The sequence below is a fragment of the Hakea prostrata genome, chromosome 8 (genome assembly GCF_041222555.1).
Source record: "Hakea prostrata isolate BN-2017 chromosome 8, UWA_Hpros_2, whole genome shotgun sequence".
Lineage (NCBI taxonomy): Eukaryota > Viridiplantae > Streptophyta > Magnoliopsida > Proteales > Proteaceae > Hakea > Hakea prostrata.
Window position 1 is genome coordinate 52,326,076 of NC_142607.1, and position 25,579 is coordinate 52,351,654.

The window sequence follows — 25,579 nt, forward strand, 5'->3', positions numbered from 1 at the left end:
TTCTTTTTGCTTCAAAATAATGGGCTTTCTGTGAAGTTTCCAACACTTTCATTTTTATGCCACGGCTTTCCACAATGTTAACACTTGATAACTTCTTTTAGTGCCTCTTTGTTATTTCAAATTTTAAGTCTGAAGGGCTGACCAATTAGGCACAGAAGAAGGGAGCATTGCAGCACAATGGCAATTTTCAGTGTAAAGAAAAGTATATGATTCCTTTAAGGTAAGAAAGGGATCTTGACTGAGAATCTGAAACCGAATAGGGTCATATCAACACTAAGTCCTGCTAGGAAATCGTTACTAGGGTCTCATTAAGATGCTTAAGATAGGCTGCAATATCATCCACATTATTTGGCTGGAATGTGTTGTAATGGTCAATCTTCTACCACAGAGCACTAAGGTTGTTGTAGTACCGAGAGAGGCTCATATCCTTCTGTTTGGTCTCATAAACTTGTTTATAAAGCTCATAGACCTGAGCCCTATTTCCAACTTTACCAAAAGTCTTCTGTGTAGCAGTCCAAAGATTAGCAGTAGTGTCCAATAAAAGGAAGGTATTGTGTAACTCTTGATCTAATTAGGAATGTTTCCAGATAATCATGTTCAAGCCATCGATCTTGTGCTGATCCAGGGTGAATCACCAGGAACAGCTTGTAATGGGAGCAGGAACCAGCCAGCGACAGATTGGAGTGAAATTCCTTGCTGCGATTGAAATTTGGGAAGAATCCTTCATTGTTTTTGCTCAATAAGAGAAGAGAGACTCATTTTAAGCCCTGCTCTGTACCATGTAGTGAACTGAGAGGAAATTGCACTCTGAAGATGATTTCATTTATTCACTGTAATAAGGTATCTATAAATTTACAGATCATAGACTAGAACCAACTTAGAGAGGGAATAGATGTACAAAACAGATTAGAAAAGACACAAGAAATAATTAGAAGTCCTAAAAACATGAGGAGAGGGGTCTCCTATTCTAATTAGGACTCTCCTCAAATGCTAGTTCGAGGAGTCCCTCCCTCTCACAACAGAAAGGAACCCAGACTTTAAACACCTAGCACCCAAGCACATTATGGACTTTAACAACCAAAGAAACTAGCAGTTGAACTTTAAGCACCAAGCACAATCAGTTAACTTTTAAAAACAGGGACTCAGTTATGCAACAGCCAAGGTTGCTCAGTGCAATATTCGATACTTTGGTCCATTCTACTCATCCGATTAATGGGGGGCACAAAAGGAGGGCTTAACCAGCTAACTACAAACTAATTTTAAATGGATTGTAAATAGAAATAGGAAACTAGTTGCTAAAACCTAGGGAACTAACTCTTAAAACCTAGTTAACAATGTAAAAGGCTAAAAGGACTTCAAACAACAAAACCCCAGTTCTTGCAGGGGACTGTGGTTTCCAATATAATCTGATTAAAGTAAAAAGCTAGCGTTTTGTCACCACAACTTACAATACATGGATGGAACGTAATCTTGGAAGACATAGTTGCATGTCCAGATCTTTCAAACAATTTGGGACAATATCTCCATTGACACTAGAATCAAGCAGCCTATGGTCTCCTCTCAGTGAATAGACTCCCCAAGGAATAGGATCGTTGTAGATTACCCTTTTTTCTTTTCACTTGCCCCATGCATCTCCTAGCTATAGGTTGGACTTTACTTTGCATTGCATTTCTCTTGCTCCCTTGTCTTCCTAGGAAATCCTGGGAGGTGATACCTGGGCGAGCTATTAGCTTTATGGATGTACAAAAGTCCCAACCTAGGTCGCCTAGGTGTGTCCTTGGATGCCTTGGCCTGCCAACTGCCTTGTGATCCAAAGCAAACTTTTATGGGGCTGATCAGAACAATAATAATAACAATAACAAGCCTTTTCCCTACTAAATGGGTCGGCTACATGGATCCTGCCTTCCAATCGGCTCAATTTGAGGTCATACTAGATATAAGGCCTAAGCTACGCATATCCTTTCGTACCAATCCTTTGAAAGGTTATCTTATGCCAGCCCCTAGTTCTTCTAATTCCTTCAATCTGGATTAGATCGCTTCTCTAGACAAGGGCATTTAAAGGCCTCCATTGAACATGGTCGTGCCACCTCAATTGACTTTCTCGTAGCTTATCATTTATGGGATTGATATTTTTATTATTTTATGTTATATTGATTCTTTAACACACTATTATGTTGTCTCATATAGTTGTGTTGCCTAAAGTAATTATTTTTCTTTTTTTTTTTTTTAATATGCTATCATGTTCCAAGTGTCTTGCCTTATTGTTGTGGATATGCTTATATGGTATCTTATATTTTCTTTATTTTTATTATATATATATATATATATATTGAACGAATTATTATTGTTTTATATCATTCTAAGTCATAAATAACACAATTATACAACATCACAGTGGTACATACCAAGTAGACAATAGTAGATAGCATACACACCTACGGCACCTGGCTACCACCTTGGGTTGCATTGTCACTTTGATAACTATGATGTGGAAATTCTGCTGATACAATATTGGCATGCAATCCAAGAGTTAAAGATTTTAGAGCAGACAACTTCTTGATATATAGGACCATGCTGAAGGATGACACATATCACTTTTCACCAAGGCACCAATGTCCGAACTTATATACGTAGAATTTCGATGTCCGAAGTAAAAGAAGCTTTAAGGAGGATGAAACTCGGCAAGACACAAGGTCCTGATGAAATCCCAATTGAAGTATGGAAGAGCTTAGGAACCCATGGACTAGTTTGGTTGACTAAGTTGTTTAATAAGATTATGAGCACAGGGAAAATGCTAGATGATTGGAGGAGAAGTGTTGTGGTTCCAATTTACAAAAATAAAGGAGATATTCAAAGTTGTAATAACTATAGGGGCATTAAATTGATGAGCCATACGATGAAATTATGGGAGAGAATAATTGAAACCCGTTTGAGACACTTAACTATAGTTATGGAGAACCAATTTGGGTTTATGCCGGGAAGATCTACAACGGAGGCTATTTACTTAATTAGGAGACTTATGGAAAGGTATAGAGAATGTAGGAAAGATCTTCATATGGTATTTATTGACCTAGAAAAAGCTTATGATAGAGTCCCTAGAGCGTTAATTTGGCAAGTACTAGAGAAAAGAAGTGTTGCAAGTAAATATATAGATATAGTTAAGGATATGTATGATGGTTCGGTGACTAGTGTTAGAACAAGTGGGGGGACAAAGTAATGAATTCCGATAACAGTTGGGCTACATCAAGGGTCAACTTTAAGCCCATATCTATTTGCACTGGTAATGGATGAATTAACCAAAGACATTCAAGATGAGGTCCCCTGGTGTATGCTTTTTGCGGATGATATTGTGTTGATTGATGAGACCCAAGTGGGGATTAATACCAAATTAGAATCATGGAGATTAGCTTTGGAATCAAAAGGCTTTAAACTTAGTAGATCGAAGACAGAATATTTAGTTTGTAACTTTAGTCATGATCGGGTAGATGATGAGGTGGTGATACTTGACGATAAAGAGATTCCTCAGAGCGATTGTTTTAGGTACCTAGGTTCAATCATAAGTAAAAGAGGTGATTTGGAAGATGAGGTTTCCCAAAGAATTAAAATAGGGTGGATGAAGTGGAGAGGTGCGTCCGGGGTCTTATGTGATCGGCGTATTCCATTAAAGCTTAAAGGAAAATTTTATAGGACTGTTGTTCGACCAGCTATGATGTACGGTGCAGAGTGTTGGGCTGTTAAAAAGAATCATATAGATAAACTTAGTGTAGCAGAAATGAGAATGCTAAGATGGATGAGTGGAAAAACTAGGATGGATAAGATAAGAAACAATCATATTAGAGTTGGTCTGGGAGTTGCTCCCATAAGTGATAAGCTTAGAGAAAGTCGTTTGAGGTGGCACGGCCACGTTCAACGGAGACCTATAAATGCTCTTGTACGGAGAAGTGATATAATCCATATTGAAGGAACTAGAAGAGCTAGGGGTAGACCTAAGATAACCTTAGGAGAAGTGGTGAGAAAGGATATGTATAGCTTAGGCCTTGTATCTAGCATGGCCTCGAATAGAACTGATTGGAGGGCAAGAATCCATGTAGCCGACCCCATTTAGTTGGGACAAGGCTTATTGTTGTTGTTGTTGTTGTTGTTGTTGCTGAAGGATGACACATATGGAATAGATATCAAGAAATCCATTACTTGGTAATACCGGTAAAAGTAAAACTACTGAAAGCATGTTTCTTGAGAAGACCATGCGTATTATAGTTAGAAAATTTGGCACTAAAATCCTTTCAACAGTCACAACAATAGGAAATCAAGAACTATAAACATAAGGCATAGCAATCCGCAGGTGCTCATTCTAAATATACAAAATTTTGCTGAAAAAGCAAGAGAGGAATCATGAAACAAATTTCTAATGATCTAAAGGTGAAACATTTTCAATAACATCAAGTGACAAATAACCATTTGTCAGGATGAAGAGGTTGAAATATTAACATGAAAACAAGACTAAACAAATAAGGGGAGAACTGTAGGCATCCACATATATTCCAATAAACATTCACGATAAACAAAAGGTTTAGAAACAATTCTCAATATGATAAATGAAAGACTTACCCGACGGAATTGGAGTGGAGCCGTGTTTAGCCAATCAAGTTTGGATGGAAATTCTGGCACAACAGGGGCCGTCCCTCTTGAATAGTGAAGAATGAGAGTCAAAATCAAATTGATAAACTGATTTTTTTTTTTTTTTAAATTATGAAACTTCTGAGTTAAACATAGAAAATTGCATTAGAAACAACATTTAATAACCTTGCTTCCAAATCTGATATGTAGTTGATAAAATTTTCAATTCTTCCAGATTGTGATTCTCCTAACAATGGAAAAAAAGTTTGTAAGCTTTAATATTTTCTGTGATTTAATGAAAATAAAGAAAACTGCGCAAGCCATTGTTTCCTTAGGAAATTAAATTCCTAATAAGTTTATGAGAGATCCTTATTAACAAGCAAATATAATACAGTAAACACCTTTACCTTCATTCCGTTCAAAAGAAGGACGACTGACTCCAAATAATAAATTCACAATAGCCTTTGGAGATGCATATTGCATGGCCTGCAGAGACATCAGTTTTCATATTCACATACTAAAATAGAACCCAAAATAATAAATGGTATCTCCTGTTATCCATTTTCCTACAATCACTCAGAAGGATTATGACAATGAGAATTGACCCAAATACAACATAAGCACACCTCTGTTTAAAAAGGTATACCTTCCAATTTGTGACGGTGAAAAACAGGCAAGAGAAAGCAATTCCCAAACTTCCATATCTTAAAATGTCTCGGCGAGAACCCTGCAACCTGTCAAAAAATTATTTCTGCAGCCTAGAGATTAGGTCTGTTTGTTTAGCCAAAAATAAAAACTCACCATAGGTAACGCTCAGATAACTTGATCAGAATAATAAGTGGCATAAGTTTGATTCCCACATGGAGTCTTACTGAGGTGCAAATCTATGTTTTTTCTGGGTGGACTGCCAGTTTTACTTTCAGCCTTTCCCTTGGTTCTGTTCAATTCTAACATGTCTCAGATCAGTAGTTTTTCCATGAAAATCCAATCTATAAGTATATTTTGCTGCACTTTGATCTGCTTGTTTTCTAACTTCGTTTCTCCAGTTCCAGTTCCTGTTAAATCAAATGTTAAAGGAATCTCACAGGAACACTTTATCAGATTTTCTGATCCAACAGAGTCTAGATAAAAAGAAAATTTCCAAACTTTCTCCTAAATTCCCTAAGTTCCGTAGTTCTACTCTAAGTTTAACTGATATATTCGATACTATTTGTATACACTATATCAAATCAGTTCCTGTTTATTCCTATTTTAGCACATCCAGTCATCAACTATTCTGTTCAGATCCTTAGCAGAGATCTAATACCACATAATAAGTACAGTCGGAGTTTCATTGAGTGCATTATAAGACTAGGAACGTCAGTTGAGGTGATTTTGGTCATTTGCAACAAAGACCATCCGAAGAGATGCAAAAAGGTGAAAAGTTCCTTCTGGGACCACCCTGCCAAAGGAAGCTTGACCTATTTTGCAATAGTCATGGCAGAAAATCAGATAGATCAAATCTATGATCAGACAATGCAATATCTATGATTAACTCCCAAACCTCAAGGTGAATTGGACTGTGATATAAATCAGTGACTCATGTTGTCATTTGAGGCTGAAGAGTTTATTTGGGATTTCCCACACAAAGCCCAATTGTATTATTTTGTCATCAATGTTCTGGGATCATGCCCAGTCCAGCTACTGAAACATCATGACCTGAGTCCCAGTCTCCAAAGGGATGGATCAAGCTTAGAACAAATTTTCTCACAAACCGTTGATTTATGCTGCATGCTTCAGAGGGCTGCTGAGACATTACTTTAAGAATTGGACCATCTGCCAATCAAGGATCCAGCACATGAATATTATACACCAGTTCATGTAAAACAGAAAGCTTAATGTTGTAACATGAGACTTGAAACTATTTGAGTGTGTTTGTAACTCCATATATTTCCAGGGCTCTACTTGTGATTACTCAATTCCTCTCATTATCAATTGAACATGGCTGTGCACTCCAGAGTAACAAGCCATTATTCCCCACATTTCCTCATGGTATCAACAAGAAACATTCTTGAGATTCTTTCCCAAAATCCAGAGCCTTACTGCCACTATCTCTCTCCTCACCGATTTACCTTTTAGGCTCTCATCTTCTTCTCATCTTCATCTCTGACCTTTCTTTTTTCCTTTCATTCCGATAAAAGCTTCAGACCACAAGGGGTCTTCTGCATCCTTATAGAGCTCTCAGATTGCCTTAAATGTTTATCTGAGATAGGGAGACCTATCAATGAAGATCAAAATCTGTCAGGATTTGAGATTGAGCTTTTCAAGGTATTGAGAGGTAGATCAATTGTTTAAGGGTTTCGAGGCTTGCATCAAGTTTTTAGGAACAGGATTGACTTTACAACAGTTTTGTTTCCCCTTCCGATTCCTTATTGGTCCTTTTGTGTTGGTTTTTTGATCTCTTAAAGCCCCTTTCTGAGACCTCAGCCATTCTGCAGCCTGAAACCATTGCAATCACTCACTCTGAACTTGGCACATCCTGCGCTAGCTCCATCAAATTGTATGAAAGCAACTATTTACTATGGTATTGCTCTGTTATACTTATATATCTTATGGTTATGGTTAGCTGGTTACAAAGCCTACCATGGCTTGGCCCCTTTCAAGAAGTGGCTCTCTGAACTATGATGAAACTTTTTTCAGTAGTCCACGTGAGGCCAACATACATTTGACGAGCAAAGACAGAAAAACCAAAGGAAATTATTAGTGCCTGTAGGGAGATTGATATATCTTTTATTCTCTTCCATATTCAACGAGACATTGCTCATGTTGTGAATTTATAAGCCAGTACATGCACAATCCACTCTCCCACTCATTCAAATGCCATACAGAATCCGCACTCCACTCGCTCAAATGCTATGTATCTCCGTTTGAGATAGAAGTTAGGCCCAGGAAATGGGGTTCTTTGCTCTCCTCTGAATTACCTACTTATAGAGGCATTCACAGATGTTAAACGGACGCTGATTAGGCAGGCACTTCAATCGATCGTAGTGCTACATCTGGCTATTGTTTCATTGTTGGAGATCGCATGCCTGGTGTAGCAAGAACAAGCTGTCTCCACAAGCTCTCTGTTTTTTCTATAAATCTCCCATGATGTTGTACCTGGAGTATCTACTTCTAGTTCAACTTGACAAGACCATGTGGAAGTAGACCATGAAGTCATTAAGCCAAAGCTTGACCATTTGTTCATTCTGGTGATTAGTTGGCTAATGTTTCTACAAAGAGCTTGGTAGTTCATAGTCAGTTCTAAAGTTTATCATTCTATTTTGTGAAAGTTAGGTGTGTGAGACAACTTAGAACAGCTTGAGGGAAAGTTTTGTAATGTGAACTTATAGGGTATTTTGGGTATATATTAGTAACTTTGTATAGTTTTAAGGGCTACTTGTAATTACTCTCTTTTCATTGTTATAAATAGAACATGGCAATGATCTCTTTAGAGATAAATCATTATTTTCCCCAACTCTCTTTTATGTCATACACAAATGATACAAGTATAATATGCTAATAATGCATGCATTTACTAATTATGCAGTTGGATCTAATAACTGAAGGTGATGCTTCTCTAGCCAAACTTTGGCAATGTTTGTTCTCAGTCCAAAGCTCAAGTAAAGGAGGAGGGTCAGATTGTCAAGCCAACAAACGGCATCATAGAAAACCCAACCAAACCCTTTTTACATGGATTCTACAACCCTACATGATAAACAATATGCTAGGGCATTCAATGACATAATAAGTGATGGCTATACTATGGCCTAGCTGTAGCGATAACTGAAAGTAGGAACAGGTTAGATACAATGTTCAATACAAATGATGCACCATGTGAGTGCCTAGATGCCATGATGAGTAGGTAAGGGCTCCCATGCCGTGGACCAATGTGGGTAAAGAAGCTAGTCTAGAAACGTAATTAGGTTGACATCTTGGAACATAAGATCTGTAACAAGTACAAGCTTAAATTGATAAATGTTATGAGGAAAAGAATGATTAATATAGCTTGTAATCAAGAACCTAGATGGAAGAACAAAAAAAGCTAAGGAGTTTGATGGGTTTAAACTTTGGCGCATTGGAGATAAGAGTAATAAAAGTAGAGTGGTCATAATAGTGAATAAAGATTTAAAGAACAACGTGGTGGGTATCAAAAGATTTGGCAATAGGATTATATTTATCAAGCTTGTGCTAGAGAAAGAGATCATAAATATAATTAGTGCATACACACCTCAAGCTTGTGCTCGAAAGGGATGATCCAAATGGACATATTAAGCTCAAAGGAGCTACAAAAGTATATATGGAGGATATGGTTTTAGAGAGAGGAATGAGAAAGGGATCAGAACATAGACTAGCAGTTTTGGATGTGTGCCAGACTCCACAAACTCGTAAAAAGTCTTAGGTTAATTATCCAAGGATAAAGTTGTGGGGCAAAAAGGAAACAGCTTGAAATCTTTTGCTGATAAAGTAGTTAGATGAAGAAAATGGTAATTTAAGGGGGAGACAAATACGATGTAGGATGAGATGTCTACGTGTAGTAGGAAGGTAGCTAAAGATGTCATATGTGAATCGTAAAGAAAACACCATTCCTACAGAAAGACTTGGTGGTGCGATGGCAAGGTTCAAGCAACCATTAAAAATAAGAAAGCTAGCTTCAAGTCATAGCAAAAGACTAAGGATGTAGAGACCTGCAAAGGTAGAAGTTGGCTTGAAAATGAAGCTAAGAAAATTGCGGGAAGAACAAGGGCGAAAAAATATGAAGATCTAATAATGATCTAAGCAAAAATGAAGGGGGACAAGCTATTTATGAGATAGCTAAAATAAGGGACAAGAAAAGTAGAGTTCTCGACCATGTTAGATGTATTAAAGGTGAAGATGGTATAGTACTAGTGCATGATGAGGATGTCAAGAAAAGATGGGAAGTTTATTTCTCTAGCCTACTAAATGAACATACTTCAATAATATGTGCCTGGAAGATTACACTATTCATCATGGTACCAATTTTCAAACAAATATACAAAGAATTATGATGTCCAAAGTAAAAGAAACTCTATGGAGGATGAAAGTAGGCAAGGCACATGGTCTTGATAAAATCCCAATAAAAGTATGGAAGAGCCCAGGAACCTACGGCCTAACTTGGCTAATCAAGTTGTTCAATAAGATTATGAGCACAAGGAGCATGCCAGATGAATGGAGGAAAAGCATCCTAGTCCCAATTTTAAAAAAAAATAAAGGAGATATTCAAAGTTGTAATAGCTATAGGGGCATACAACTATTAAGTCATGCTATGAAATTATGGGAGAGAGCAATGGAAACCTTTTTTGAGACAAAAAACCACTATTATGGAGACCCATTGTTTGGTTTTATGCCAGGAAGATCTCTAATGGAAGCTATTTACCTTTTAGGATAGTTATAAAGGTATCTAAAGTGTAAGAAAGATCTTTATATTGTCTCTTATGACCTAGAAAAGCCCTATAATAGAGTCCTTGGGGTGTTAGTTTGGCAAGTACTAGAGAAGAGTAATGTTGCAAGCAAATATGTGAATATAATTAAAGATACATATAATGGTTTAGTGACAAGTGTAAGAATTGGGGGGGGGGACAAGGTGGTGAATTCACGATTATAGCTAGGTTAAATCAAGAATCAACTTAATTTAACCATATTTATTTGCACACATGATAGATAATTTAACCAAAGACATACGAGATAAGGTTCCTTAAGAGTGTTTTTGCTAAAAATATTGTTTTCGTAGATGAGACACAATTAAGGTTTCATGCCAAGTTAGAACTATGGAGAGCAACAAAAGGTTTTAAACTAAGTAGAATGAAGATAGGTTAATTGTTAGCTTTTAAATGATGCTCATATTATGTAGTTTATTTTAAAAATACAAATATGTTTATTTGAGCATTGTATATATGTTATCTTAGAACAAAGTGTGTGTTTTGTTGTTTTATAAATTGTTTTTACATGTTTTTATTTAAAAGTAAAAATTATTCTAATGATTATTTGGGAACATTCATGTATGTATTTCAGTGTTGTACATTTGTATCTTAAATGGCAATTAGTGAGAGTAGCAGCACTAGTAGTGGGACTCAAGACATTACTTGGCAACATGGGGATCCACTGACTGCCAACAAGAAAAAATCCCGATGCAAGTATTGCCTTAAGACCTTGAATTCTAGTGGTTCAACCAAATTAAAACAACATTTGGCTGGTGGCTACAAAGATGTTCCAAGCGTCCCAAGGTTCCTTATGAAGTGCAAAAAGCAATTGCAGCAATTTTAAAGGGAGGGAGACAAAAAAAGGATGAGATGCCACAAAAGCAAAGGGAATTTGAGGATATAGTGCTGGCTAGACCTTTTGTTGATGTTGATGAGGAGTCAGACAACGATGAGGAGAGGAGGAGGGTTATGGGTGTTGAGTCACAGGCCGAGTGGAGACAAATAAAGGCTACAATGGAAGCTAGCAGACAGTCCTCACATTTTAAGAATTTGAGGCAATATGAATAGACAAGAGGAGTAGGTGGTTCAGGGTCAGGGGCATCCATGCCACCTAGACATAGTTTTCATGGAAGTGAGAGGACCGAAAGGAGGAGGAAGACTAGACATTATGATGCCACATTTGACCAAGACCCCTCCCTCTTCAAGCATCAAAACATCTATTAAATAAGCATTCCATATATGTTTGCTGGAGGTAAAGAAGGCAGTAGGGAGGAGGAAGCTAGGTTGGCAATCAGAAAATTCATGCTCTACAACAACATTGCAGCCAATGTAGCCAAAATGCCATACTATCAGGGGATGATTAATGCAGTTGCTAGAGCAAGTGTAGGGGTTAAAGGCCCAACAGCTTGGGAAGTAATGAATAAATATTTACCAAAGGTAAAGCAGGAAATGGAGGAATACATTGGTTCATTAAAGGAAAATGGAGTACATATGGTGTTACTGTGATGGCTGATTGATGGACTGGTCCTACTAGACAGTCCATCATTAATTTCATATTAAGCTGCAATGGAAAGACATCCTTCCTTAAGTTAATGGATGCCTCAGATAAAATCAAAGACGCTGACTACCTTTACAAGCTTCTTAGAGAGGTGGTCCTCAAGTAAGGCCACAAATTGTTATCCAAATTGTCACAGATAATGGTGCTAACGTCAAAAAAGCTGGTGAAATGTTGATGAAAAAAAAGAGCAGCAGGATCCACCTCTTTTGGACAACATGTGCAGCACATTCGATTGATCTTATGTTGAAGGACTTGGGGAAAAGAAAGTCAATCAATACTGTGGTTGACAAGGCTAAAAGGGTAAATAATTTTATTTATAACCATGGTTATATGCTGAAGATGATGAAGAACCACTGTAAGGGTGATCTAGTCAGACTTGGGTTGACTAGATTCGCCACCAACTATGTAGCTTTAAGAAGCTTCCAGAACAAAGTGGTGGGTCTATAGCATATGTTTGCAAGTGAGGAGTGGTTTAATTGGCGTGGATCTAGCCATCCTGATGCAGTACTATCCCCAACAAACCATTGCTGATGATTTCTTTTGGAGGCAGCTGAATAGGACAGTGGGCATTATAAAGCCTATTGTGTTTGTTTTAAGGATATTGGATTTGGAGAAGAAGCCCACAATGCCCCACATATATGCTGCCCTCCAACAAATGAAAGAGTTGGTTAGAGCTGTTGCCACTAGCTCCTTCAAATCCTACGAGAGGATCATCGATAATAGATGGAAGACGCACTTGATGCATCCTTTGCACTTGGCTAGTGAGTCACTTTTAAGTCTTTAAGTTTTTGTTGTATACTTTATTTACATTCTTAATTTGCTTATAAGTTATAAGTTATAAGTTATAACTTATAATTTATAAACAAGTAAACAACCAAATCACTAACCAAATTTTTTATTTCCACAATGCAAGCTTACTACCTCAACCCAAAGTACCATTACAATAATGATCTGGGGCTTAATGTAAGGTTGATGAATGCGGTGCAAGACATGGTGGAGAAGCTTGTGTCAAATCCCGTCATGCAGGGGACAATTAATGAAGAGGTGAGAACTTATTCAATTGTTTCTTCAACTTCTTGCATTAGTGCATTAAGCATATACATAATATGATAATTGAAGAATTGGTGTACAGATCAAGGAGTTCAGGGATGCCTCTGGGAGTTTTGGAAAGCCTTCTGCAGTTGCAACTAGGCAAAAAATGATCCTGGTAAATAGTCCATTACTATAAGTCATTAAGTCTATAACTTTGTAAATGATAACTGATAAGTTATATAAATATTAAGATTTACCTGCCTAATGCATTCTTATTTTTGGTTATGCAGCTGACTGGTGGGTGCTATATGGAACTAGTGTGCCAAATCTCAAGGACATAGCAATTAAAATATTCTCACAGATTTGCTCATCCTCTAGTTGCGAGAGGAACTGGAGCACCTTCTCGCTCATCCATAGTAAGGTACGGAACAAATTGGGGAGTAAGAGGCTCGAGAACTTAGTGTATGTGCATTACAACATGAGATTGAGAGTAGGGCACATACAAAATGATATAGATGACGAAAATCGCGAACCGATTGAGTTGACTGATTTATTCCACGAGCCCCCCGCAGAAGATGAGGAAGATGATGTCATATATCAGTGGGTTAGGGATCGAGGTGGCCCAGTGCTAGATGGGCCAGGAGGGCAGCCGGATCCTACCATTGCTACTGCTAGGGGCCCAAATGTTGTGGCTAAGCACGTGTCTTCGATGAGGGTTAAAGCTGCTGTAGCAGCATCAGAAGGACCAACTATACCATTTGTGGAGCCACCTGGTTGACTTGAAACAACTGCGGTGACATCTAGTAGTGGGAGTTCAGATGATGTCGATGATACCAAAGGACAAAGTGGCCCAAGTCAACCATTGAGTCATGAAGGCACTCATGCTGGTGGTGTTGCTGGTAAAAGTCAGTGTCAACAAAGGGAGTCACCTCCACCAGGTCCAAGTCATCCGACACATGCGAGCCACAGTTCTCCTATCTCTCGAACTTATGCTAGGAGTAGGAAGAGTAGATCAAACCAAGGGCAAATGAATGATGATGCGAGCATGCATGATCTTGAATTAAACATGGGAAGCATAAGCCTAGATCATGGTCATAGTGATTCACAAGAGCAAAGTTTGGACAATTGGCAGACATCGGGGTACCTATACGAGGATCAAAGCACCAGGTCAGATTAAACTGGGTATTCTCCTTATGGAGATCATGCTATTCCTCAAGACCCTGCACCTGGAGAGTACACATATGAGAGTGAAGGTGGGTTGTTAACTGAGTGGTTTAAAAACCCCTACCCACATACTCAACAGCAATATGAACAACAACAACAGGAATGGCACTTTCACCCACCCACGATTGACGGTTATCCCATAGTGCTATTCCTCCAGTATTCTGACATGGAGACATATTAGTTCCATATAAACCAATGTGTGACATACTATAGTGATGGGTTGACTTGGGAGTCATATGTGGCCACCGTTCAGAATCAGTTGATGCAGAATGCTAAGTGATACTCTTATAGTCTTATTGTCTTGTAGTCTTGTAAGTTGTAAGTTGTAACTTTGTAAGTGGTAAATTGTAATCTTGTTACTCTTTTACTCTTGTCAGTCTTGTGACTTGTGAATTGTGATTGTGAACTTATGGATTATGATTTATGACTCACTAAAAGTCTAAAACTTCTTATGGTTGTAAAATTTTGAAGACATTTAATTTCTTTGATAGTTTGATCACTTGAATACTTGATGTGTAATGTTAATGTATTTGATACTTGAATTACTTGATATCTTTACATTACATGTTGTCTAACCTTGCATTTCATAGAATTTCAGTTTTACACATAGGGTCCACTTAGAAGACATATTTAGGGTTATTTTCTCACAAATCTAAGGCCACCAATGTGTTCAAAAGGCCTTAAATAGGCTAAATACCAAGTTTCAGCCCAACCGGGGCCCTAAAACCCACCAAGATGGGCCACCGCGATTACGCCAATTTTTTGGTAGATCTCGCCATCTCGGTTGAGATCTCGCTTTTTTTAAGTGGCGAGATCTCACTCTCGAGGGAGATCTCCCACCATGATTATGACGCTATTTAACCATGAGATGTTTGATCATAGAAAGGAAACTTACTTCAAGGACCAAAGAACAAACAAGAAAAGTTACATGATGAAAAACAGGATGACAAGTTTATTATGCGAATCAGAAACACAATAAATTTTCAAAGTGTTTCTAGTAGTACACATCTTACCCTCCAAATGAAAGAACCGTTTCAATTCTCTCATTGGTAGAATATGATTCCTCAGATAAGAAACTTTTAGCCTTCTCTTTTACAATAGCTGGAGAAGGTTGTTGCAAAAAATCAATACTCTCAGAACCCTGTATCTTATCATCTGCAGTGGTTTTTCTTCATTAGGCAGCATTGTACCAAAACCAAAAAAAAAAAAAAAAAGGAAAGTCTAAATGGCTATGCAACAAAGTATCATTAGCAGGATGCAGATACACTAAAAACCAACTTCACGAGTTTGCAAATGTCTAAATAGTCTAAGAGCCATATGGGCATCCAAAGTCAATGGTGCAGAATGGTATGCCACAACTGTTAAAAAGAATTACTTTACAATGTTGAAGTGTAGAACCACATTACAAGCCAATGCTAAATGATTGTAAAGAAGAGTTCTTTAACAATTTAGGTCAAATAATGCCACATCTTCATGGGTATAAAAGACATTATATTTGCCTTGAGAACTACATACTATGACAACCAGAACCACCAACACCACCATTGAGAATGTCATAAAGTGAGACGTCTGCTATGTCCTTTCTGATAAGTGATGGACCAGCTTGTTTTAGAGTTTCTTCTGTTAATGTAGTTGTGACAGCAATACATCTGCAATCAGCAAAAAATGGAGTACATTTAATAAAGGAAGCATAATCCTTAAACCTGAAGTGAAGTCAATGTAAAAACTGTAAATCTTATACCAATTGTTTTGGGTAATAAAATATCGGGAAAGGAAAAACTCAAGACTCAGGATTCAGGAATCAAGAAATTGATCCAACCCATTATAGAAAAGGAAGATAACAAACGCAGAAATGGGTCAGAGATTAATGCAACCACCACCTATTTGGTTTGTAGCATACAAAGTTGAAAAAGAATTCCACAAAGAAAACAACACAGGAAAAGGGAATCATCAATTACAATACAAGGAAGAAAAAATATGCAGCAGATTCTGACCTCATTTGTGCAGCTTTGGCAGCTTGAATTCCAGCTAGCGCATCTTCAATTACTATACACTGAAGGAAAAAATAGACATGTACCTATTTATTTCTTAGCAATTTCCATATAAAGTATGACTCAGGCTAACCTATTTTTATTCCCACTAGAGGGACATGCTACAGGAATCTTGTTACACCATTCAAATCTATTCAGTCATAAGTATTGTAAATTTGTACGTAATTGACAAGAAATTTCCAACAAGAATCCATGTCCACAGTAAAATTCCATCACAGAATGAACCTATAGGGAGAATCCAAGATACCTTTACTGTGGCATGATAGCAAAATGAATCTAGCAAAACAGGTATTCTACAAGAAAGTCACCCACGAAAAAAATAAATTGTCCAGATATGTCCCCTGAAAATGCAACCAAATGATCAATTGTCCGGATTTTTCTTCACTTTTCCTTTCACTTGCTTGGGCAACGAAAAATAACCTAAGTGTCCCAAGCCCCAACTAGCAGTATTTCTGATTCCTAGGAGTTACCAACAGTCAGAGAGAAGAAACACTAAAGAGCATCATGTTGAGATATTATTTAACGAACATGTTTTTGGCGATAACTAACTTGTGCATTCTCTTCAGAAAGGATTATCATAGATGATTCATATAGTACCCCTTTCAAGTATCAAGACTTCTACAAAAACTAGCCGAAGATAAAGGAAGGAGTCATCAAGCAACAAAATTTATTTAGGCGGCACACAACTATGTAATGAGAGATCTAAAAACCAAGGTGACATCAACAAGGCAGTGCGACACCTGAGGAAACCAAGGGACAAGACAATCGCCTTGATAACTATGTTCAGGGACACTACCATCTGGCTCCCCCAGGGACACTACCATCTAGCTCCCATCCCCCACCAAAACCTTTTCTACCTCCTCAGCCTGGAACTTTTTCCATACCCACAACCCTAAACCCCCCTGGCCTCCCTTGGTTTGGTTCAAAAGTCACATCCCCCAGCACTCCCTTACCCTTTGGAAGGCCCTTCACCATGCCCTCCCTACCCAATCCTTCCTTATTGGCCACCAAATCCCTGTTAACCCAAGTTGCATCCTTTGTTGGAATGGTTCGGAGGACCTTGATCACCTTTTCTTTTTTTGCCCTTTTTCCAGATCTATCTGGGAAAAAGCCCTATCCTATATTTGGCCCCGTTCGAGGCGATCTTTCAGCTTTGTTAGTGAGTGGTCTTGGATTTTGAGAAACTTCCCAAGTTCTTCTTTTGCGATCGGGTTGGTAAGCTCGTGTTCTGTGCCGCTGTCCATCATCTTTGGTGGGAATGCAATCTTCGGAGATGGACTTCCAAATCTCGGTCGAAAGATATGATTTGGAATGCCATCTATTTTGATGTTTCTTCTAGACTGGTAGCTTCTCCCCTTCCTCTGATTGATGATACCCCAAGGAACAAGCTTATTGTTGTCTCCTGGGGGTCTTAACTTCTTTCTCTGGTCTTCTTCCTAAAGACCGTTCTTGTTGTTCCTTTTTCGTTAATATATTATTTATTCATCCCAAAAAAAAACTATGTTCAGCAAGTAGCACAATGATGCATATCCAGCAGAATTTTAGGTTTTTTTTTTTTTTTTTTTTTCCTTCCCTAGGTATAGGGCTAGTTTGGGTCAGTATAGGTATTGGGCCTTCCTCGGATGGTTTTCCTTTGTAATCAACCAACTTAACAGACCAACAAGAAGGATACATTAGTTCAGTATGAAACTCCCTCTTATTATTGGTCTAGTCCTCATTAGAGTTGATATATACTATTACATTAGTCCTAAGTAGATCTGATGCATGTCATTTAATTAGCCCTTATTAGAGTTGATGAAGAGTCCTTGTAAGGGTTCAGTTATAAAACCCAAGTTCAAGTAGAATTTCTATATTAAAATGGTTTCTAATTTCAGTTCAAGCTAGAGTTTTAAGACTTCTATTTTTAATCCGGATTCTGCTACTAGTAAGGCTATAAAAGCCAACCACAATATGTTATTATTACCAGTTTTCAGATTAATAAGATTTAAGCTATTGCAGCTCAGTTTGATTCAGTGAGTACAGTTTCGTCAAGAACAGTGTTCCAGCATTTGTAACAAAACTCCAAGTGTACGGGATTAGGCTCTCTTGTGGAGATGAGCAGGGATCCCTCGACAGTGGTGCATTTCAGCCTTTATTCACGTTATTCCATCTTCTCCACAGCATCATTCAAGGTTCCTATATCCATGTAAGTAGCAACCACTATATGCAATCCTCCTGTGCTCTCACCTTTTTTATTTTCTAGAATTTTTGTACTTCCTAAAACCTTAAAACCTAGAGAACCCATATCTTCCAATTTAGCCACCCAACCCCAACCAACTTTGAAGGATAAATATCAATGTATCATCATTTTCTTTCCCTACAAGTTTCAGCCCATTCTGACCAGCCAAATCCTAGAAACATCAAACCCACAGTTCCAAACCCTGAAATTTAAAATTCCAATGTCTTAGGAATGAACCATTGGAATTCAACTAAACTTGGTAAGCATCCCATAGGCATTAGAACCCTAGAGTTGCAGCGCAAACTAAGAACCCTAAATCCCAAAAACCTACCTCAACAAGTTTGCTTTTTAATCTTCTGAAGAGGAACATTTCCCCCCCTTTCACCAAAATGAGCCAAACTTTCACAATTGCATATCAAGCCCCATTATAGACACCTAGCTGAAAAAACCTCTTTAGCCCATAACCAAAAAGTCCTTCCTTGGTTTGAAAAAGATTGGTTTTGATAAAATCTTGGTAGACCTAGCCCTTATTCAACTGAGGCTACATCACACAATGGAAGTTCCAAGACAAGCTCAAATGACAAGTAAGAAGAAGTTGAGAATCCCAGTTGTAAATGTTTTATTTCCCAAGTGTTGCAACCAATTACTAAAAACACAAATTAATGCACTAAAGACCTAATGGAACAAGCCCAAACTAGGTCGTTCAGTTTTGTGACTTCTCAAAATAAAAACAAACTCCATAACATATGTCTGTACTTTTGAACTGACATCCGCACCTTTACACGGACATCTGAGACATACAGAAACTTTTTGAGCGGTTCTCAGGACCTTTGTCTACGGGTGGGTAACTATATAATAGCATGTGTCACACTTGAGCCTCCATTTTAAGCCCATCCAAGCAGTTGATAGGATGAAATGCTTACACATAAAATGGTTTTGTCATGAAGTGGTAAACATGAGACAAGTATGACTTTGTGTCCTTTTTCACAGGGATTTGGACTGGTTGGGCACAAGGAGAAGATATTATGGGTCATACAAGGGGACTTTCTTTTTCATCAACCAAAGGGGAGAAAAGGGGGGAGGGAGAGAATACAAGGTGAACCAAGGGCCCAGCCTAGCCAAATAACAAGAAACAGAGGCTCAAATGGCACGAAGCCTTACACTAGGGAAACCAAAGAACATAGCTGAACTGCAAAACTACAACATGTCTATTTTTTTCCTTTTATTTTTATTCTTCTTTCTATAAGACTTGAGGTCTACAACAAAATTTCCATTCTCGAGGTAGCGTCCTGATGAGCACATTTATGTGTGAAATCTTAGGGCATAAAGCATGCATTTTATACACTTAGAGTGGAGTTACCTTGGGTTTTATGTTGTTTTTGCAGATTTTAGGACTTTTTAAGATTTAAGCAAATATTTGGAGTTTTGGGCTTGAATCATGCAATTTTACACGTCAAGAAGTCCATTCAAATTCTCAAATGCGAAAATGGGCCTGATCTGGAGCATGATGGGCTAGAGATGTGTGATTATGGGCCAACTCCAAAATATTGAAGAGATAAAGAAGGCAAATTTGATCTACGGAGATTATAAATTATCAATAAAATCTACAGAGATATTATTGAGAGAGTCCACGTGGAGAAAAGAGTCCTTGCATACTTCAATAGCTTATTTTCTATTTGGGATTTGATTAAAGAAAGAAAAAGAGGAAAAAGAATTATATTCAGATAAGGATGAAGCAAAAATCCCGTTTTTGAATGTCTCGGTTCAGTTTCGATCAAGCCCTTCATCGAACGGCCATCCGATGTCCGATCATGCTGATTTTTGGAGGAGAGCTTCACGACTACTTAAACCTCAAATCCAACGGTGGAATTATGCATCTGATCTCTCTAAGTCAACGCGATTAGTACGTCAAAACCCTAATTGGCTGAGTCAGATAGGAACCATGAGTTTTATTCAAATTCAGCCGTGCCTCATATCTCATGTAAACTCTATAAAAGGAGAGCATACTCCATCAAAGGAGAAGGTGTTCTAGAGCTTAGTAGAAGCATTATTTCTTCTCTCTTCAGTTTATATAGGCTTTCTTTAGTTTTCTTTGCTTGCATTTGTGAGATTTTAATTTCTAGATTGAATGTTTAGGTTTAATTTTTTTTATGTAATGCAATTAAAGTTCAAGTTTCAAGTTTTTAGATTCGTTTTTCTCTGGTCTAGCAATTGCAGATTTAGATCATTCTAGATCTAGATCTAGTTGTTAGGGTTGGTTGAGATTCGAATCGTTTTTTCAATTTGCAAGTAAGTAACCTTCTTTATTAATCTTCTCTCCTCCCTCCATTCCCGCTTCTATCTACCCCTCCATATTCTTAATTTAGGATTTACTTTTAGCATTTACTTATTGTTCTCCCATCCCCTGGATCCTTGATCAGAGATGCCTACAGTCGTGCCTCTTTTTGGTTAAGGCTTCCTTTTTACTTTCTGCAATTTACTTTCAGCATTTATTTATTGTTCTCCCTTCCCCTGGATCCTTGATCAGAGATGCCTACAGTCGTGCCTCTCTTTGGTTAAGGCTTCCTTTTCCTTTTATTGCTTTGTTATTCACTTTCTGTTATTTACTTTCTGGCACTATTTTTTTCTTTAATATCCATTCCCCCAAGCGGTGGACTGTAAGCTACGGCAAAGGGTCCATGGTCAAAGTCATTATTATTATACTCCCCTTCCCTCGATCCAGAGCTGACACTAGGATCACTTCCCTTTCCTTTTTTTTTTTTATTGTTCGCATTTTTTTTCCTATCTTTTATTTATGCATTGATTGTGTTTAATTTATTTTTTGTTTCAATTCGATTGCATTAGACGTATAGATTAGGATCGTTTAGTTTAGTTAATTAGTTATCAAAAATTGAATCATTCCACTCTCGCATTACTATTAAGAAGTTGAATTATAAGTGGCATATCTCCTTGAGATCGACCCGTTAGCTACACGATACCGTGCGCTTGCGGTTACTTTTAAATTTCACAAACACGTCCATTGGGGATGCTTTTCCTGCAACCAACACGATCAGAGGCAACTGAAGGGTAGGGTTTTAGTCTCTGAAGTGTCCTCAGAAACATCTATATTGCATGAGGTAGGGAGGTCTACAACAGGGTGCTCACAAGCAGAGGGGGTAGAAGTACGAGTGATGGAGAAGCGGTCAGCCAAGCATTTGAGGTAATTGGAGATTCCTATTTCAAGAGGAAGAACCAAGAGAGGCGAAGGAAGGGAGCAGGAGCCCGGCTGAGAGAGGGAGGAGAGGGAAGAGGGGAGTAGGGGAGATGAGAAAAGAGAGAGGTAGAGGGAAGTGTTGGTGGAGCTGGGCTGAGAGAGGGAGGAAGCTAGTGGTCTGGGGAGGTGAAAGATGAAGGGATGGGTCTAGAGAAGCGGACAAGGAGTGGTAGGCCGAGAGTGGGGGATAGGCCGCAGATTGGGCTGAAGGAGAGGAGAGGTTTGAAGGGTGGACCGAGAGAGAGGGAGTGGGTCGGGGGGGGGGGGGGGAGGCAGAGCAGGTTAGTGGAGGAAGATGGTCTAGGACAGGGAATGCAGGGGAATGGGCTTGGGCTGAGATATAGGGGCAGGGGGCAGTGGGGCACACTGGTTGGGCCAAAGTGACATACAGGGGGACTTGTCCATGCTGTTTAGAACACCTGCTTTTGCACATGCAATAACTTCATGAGCATTTCTAAATTCCTTGGGTTCATATTTGGGGCAGATTCAAAACCTGAAATTTTAGCTCTTCTAGTGTGCTTGTGTTCAAATCAATTCAAACTCACACAAGAAAGTCATGGAAAAAAATATTCAGCACTGTTTGAAGGCCACTGTGTGTGGATGTTCACACTCAAAGTGCAAATACCTGCCTTGGTTAAAATGATTTTTCATACCACTTTGAAGCCCTAGGTTCAGTTTTTCACAGGGGATTGTCTGTCTTATAAACATAATACTTAAGGGTATTTTCCCATAAGGTCCTGTTTATTTTATGGAAAAGGGTGAAGTGGGAATAAAGGGGTGGGATACTATGAAGGTATTATACAAATTTCCAAAAAACCAAAGTTTTTCTTTGCATGGGATGGTAAAATAACAGACAGCATGCATTAAATGCTGAAGTACATTAAATACATTTTAGTAAGAGAATTATCCCATCCCACCCATCTTCCAAGTCCTAACAACTTCAGTAGAACTTATAGGAAAGGTGAGGGATATGGATTCTATTATTATTTTATTATTCCACCCTATTCTTTACTATTGCTTTCTTTCCTTGCCTTTGCTGCCGTCTGACCCCATTACACGTAAGGCCCATGACTCTCACTTTCTCACCCTTTTTCCCGCCAAACAGATGGGGCCTAACACTTTAGGCAGTCACTTCCACATTTTTAAATCTTGTTTTGAAAAGTTTGGAGAATCATACGTTGGGCTTAAACTTGCATACTCTGTTTTTTGGGTTCATTTTACTGTACTTCAATTTCTCTTATATACCCTTCTATCATCTTCTTCTTTGAGATTTCCTTCGTAAATCTTTTCCCGTAAGATGCTTTGTGCTTTTGTATCTTGACTGGAAACACTGAATGCATCTCAAACGAGTGTCAGTGTAAGGTTGAGTGTTATCCATTTAGAAAACACTTGGTTTGCTGTTGGATCATGGTTAAACACTTAAATGTTTGCATGGGCCAAGGAAAACTGCTGGAAGGTTTTGACTGACACCAGGAAAGCAATTGACAGAGAAAAGCCAAGTCTGGGAGTACTTAGAAGTGTATGTAGGCAAGGTTGCCAAACCACTATAAATTGAGCTCCTCTCAATTTCATTTCCATCCACTTTAAGTTGAGCTTCTATCCATTTCATTTCAATTCCTTATGTTTCAGGAAGAAGTTTTTATTTTTTCAAATAAGTTCGCATTTCACAATTCACCTCCTCTTGGGTTACCAACTTTCCAAAAGGTCCAAAACATCAGCCATTATAGGAAAATTTCGATGATATAATCACAAGCTAAACAGAATTTCACTCACATTCAAGTTCCCCATCCAACCAAGTCACTAAAAAAAATAGTCTGCCACTAGTTAGAATTAATAATGATTGCTGTGCATAATCTATAGGTAGCATACCTCACCAGGGGGTACATTCAGGATTTTCGATGCAGCTAAGAAAATATCTGGAGCAGGCTTTAAATTCTCAAATGCATCTGCTGATACAATAGCATCAAAACTGATTCAAATAGAAAAATGTTAAGGTCAACAGTGTATTAGATCTATAAAATGGTTGCAATAGAATGTTAGTCAAAATCCACATCCTTCGAAACATTGGAAGAGAAATAGCCAATAATTAAATTATTTTCCAACTAACCACTACGTTACCAAACAACCAGAGAAACGAATCAGCTCCTATCTTTCTTAATATGTGGTAGGTTGTTCAGAAAATATCTTAAATTAGATACTCTTGGGAATTTTTCTTGGTAGAGATACTCTTGGGAATTAGGTGACTATTCTCCTAACCCACCCCCAACTGTACATGCTTGAATGCACAAATGGCAATCAGTTCACCAGTGAAAGGGCTTTGAACCCATATGAATTTCGTTGACACTCAGCCCAGAAAAGCAAGCTGGAATCATCTATCATGTAGACAATAATTATTGCGATCAATTTGATGCAGGAAAAGTGCAGAAAAGGGCTCATTTAGTCAAGATGAGAATTTGGACATGTTATACCTATAATGGGCTGATGGTCTAATAGATATTTATTGTAATGGACTCCTTTAATGGACCCATATTTTGGGTCAGGAATAGGAATACAAGTTTTGTTTTATTTTTAGGTGTTTTGAGGTTTAGTTGAATCTTTTTCACTTTTTGTATTGGAAGTAAGTTCCTAATTTTTCTTCAGCTTCTATCTATTATTTGTTGCAGCTTCAGATCTAGAAGAATCAATAAGAGGAAGAAAAATGCAAAAGGAATAAAAGAAAAAGGAAGATAATACAAAGAGAAGACTGCCATTAGAAACAAAAGACAATAATGGCTATCGGCAGTTGCTGAAAAAAGAGGGTGTATCCAGTGCAGGAGGCTCCCATTACTGCAGGATCTTAGGGGGTCATAATGTATCCAACCGAACCCCCCTGCTTTCACAAAGGGCTGGTTCCGGACTTAAGTCTGTGACCATTTGGTCAAAATGAAGAAAACTTCCCATTGTACCACCGCCATTAATGTAGTACTTTATTTGATTGATCAAAACAGTAGTCAAATAGGACCTTTCATAGGGAATCAAGTTCAGATTTGATAGACTTAAGATAAAACAGAATTTATATGTGAAAGAGGGTTGAAACTAAAGTGGTATTAGAAGGATAATAGCATAACAATACGGGTTGAATAGATCTTCAAAACAAGGGCAGAACTATGATGAAAGAATTGAAAGTACAATTTGAGGGAATTGAGAATAACAATGTAACACCCAAGCTTCACACCGCAAGGTGGATCGATTGGATCGAACACCAACCTACCTTGGTCAAACACAAGGATTCTCCATAGAGAAGTGTTGAAAGAAACGATTGTGGTGAATGGCTTATTGATCCATGATCTCAAGCCCTCTATTTATAATTAAGTGGATAGTAGACTATTACAAGGAATAGAAGTTTACATGAATGCAAATTCTAATTTAACTCCTATACAAACTCTTATTAGACTCCTAATAGAATCCAACACTCCCCCTTAAGTTGAGGCATAGATATTAGTCATGCCCAACTTGCCTACAATAGGAAGGAAATCTCTTTCTTTCAAACCCTTAGTGAAAACATCTGCTACTTGGTCTCCAGATCTTACAAAAGGCATGCAGATAAGCCCTTGTTCCAACTTTCCTTTGACAAAAAACCTGTCAATTTCAATGTGCTTAGTTCGATCATGTTGCACTGGATTATTAGCAATACTAATAGCAGACTTGTTGTCACAATATAACATCATAGGGTTTGGAACTTGGACTCCAATATCTTGCAGCAAGCCTTTCAACCATAGTAGCTCACAAACTCCACAAACCATAGCTTTATATTCAGCTTCGATACTAGATAAAGCTACCACATTTTGTTTCTTACTTCTCCAAGTAACTAGATTACCTCCAACAAAGGTACAGTAACCTGAAATTAACTTCCTGTCTGGAGATCCAGCCCAGTCTGCATCAGTGTATGCTTCTACTTTTAGATTATTTGTGGGGGATAGAAGTATTCCTTTTCCAGGAGTTCCCTTCAAATACTGTAGTATTTCAGTAATGACCTTCATATGAGCTAAATATGGATCATGCATGAATTGGCTCACTATCCCTACAGCATAAGTGATGTCTGGCCTGGTGTGGGACAAGTAAATAAGCTTCCCTACCAGCCTTTGGTATCTTCCTTTGTCCACTGGTTCTCCCTCTTTTTCTTTAAGT

At 38.1% G+C, this 25,579-nt stretch overlaps 1 protein-coding gene across 1 annotated transcript in view; it reads right to left on the bottom strand.

Annotated features, from left to right (window-relative positions):
- The window catches only part of LOC149008534 (haloacid dehalogenase-like hydrolase family protein), a 161,345-nt gene that overhangs the window by 127,587 nt on the left and 8,179 nt on the right, over positions 1 to 25,579 (bottom strand). Inside the window, exons 5-12 of the mRNA XM_089166055.1 lie at positions 23,282 to 23,381; positions 15,885 to 15,943; positions 15,406 to 15,539; positions 14,904 to 15,045; positions 5,264 to 5,351; positions 5,025 to 5,103; positions 4,804 to 4,864; positions 4,609 to 4,684 (exon numbers count right to left, since the gene is read on the bottom strand). Coding sequence (XP_089022181.1) covers positions 4,609 to 4,684; positions 4,804 to 4,864; positions 5,025 to 5,103; positions 5,264 to 5,351; positions 14,904 to 15,045; positions 15,406 to 15,539; positions 15,885 to 15,943; positions 23,282 to 23,381 — 739 coding nt within the window. The remainder of the gene's footprint in view (positions 1 to 4,608; positions 4,685 to 4,803; positions 4,865 to 5,024; positions 5,104 to 5,263; positions 5,352 to 14,903; positions 15,046 to 15,405; positions 15,540 to 15,884; positions 15,944 to 23,281; positions 23,382 to 25,579) is intronic.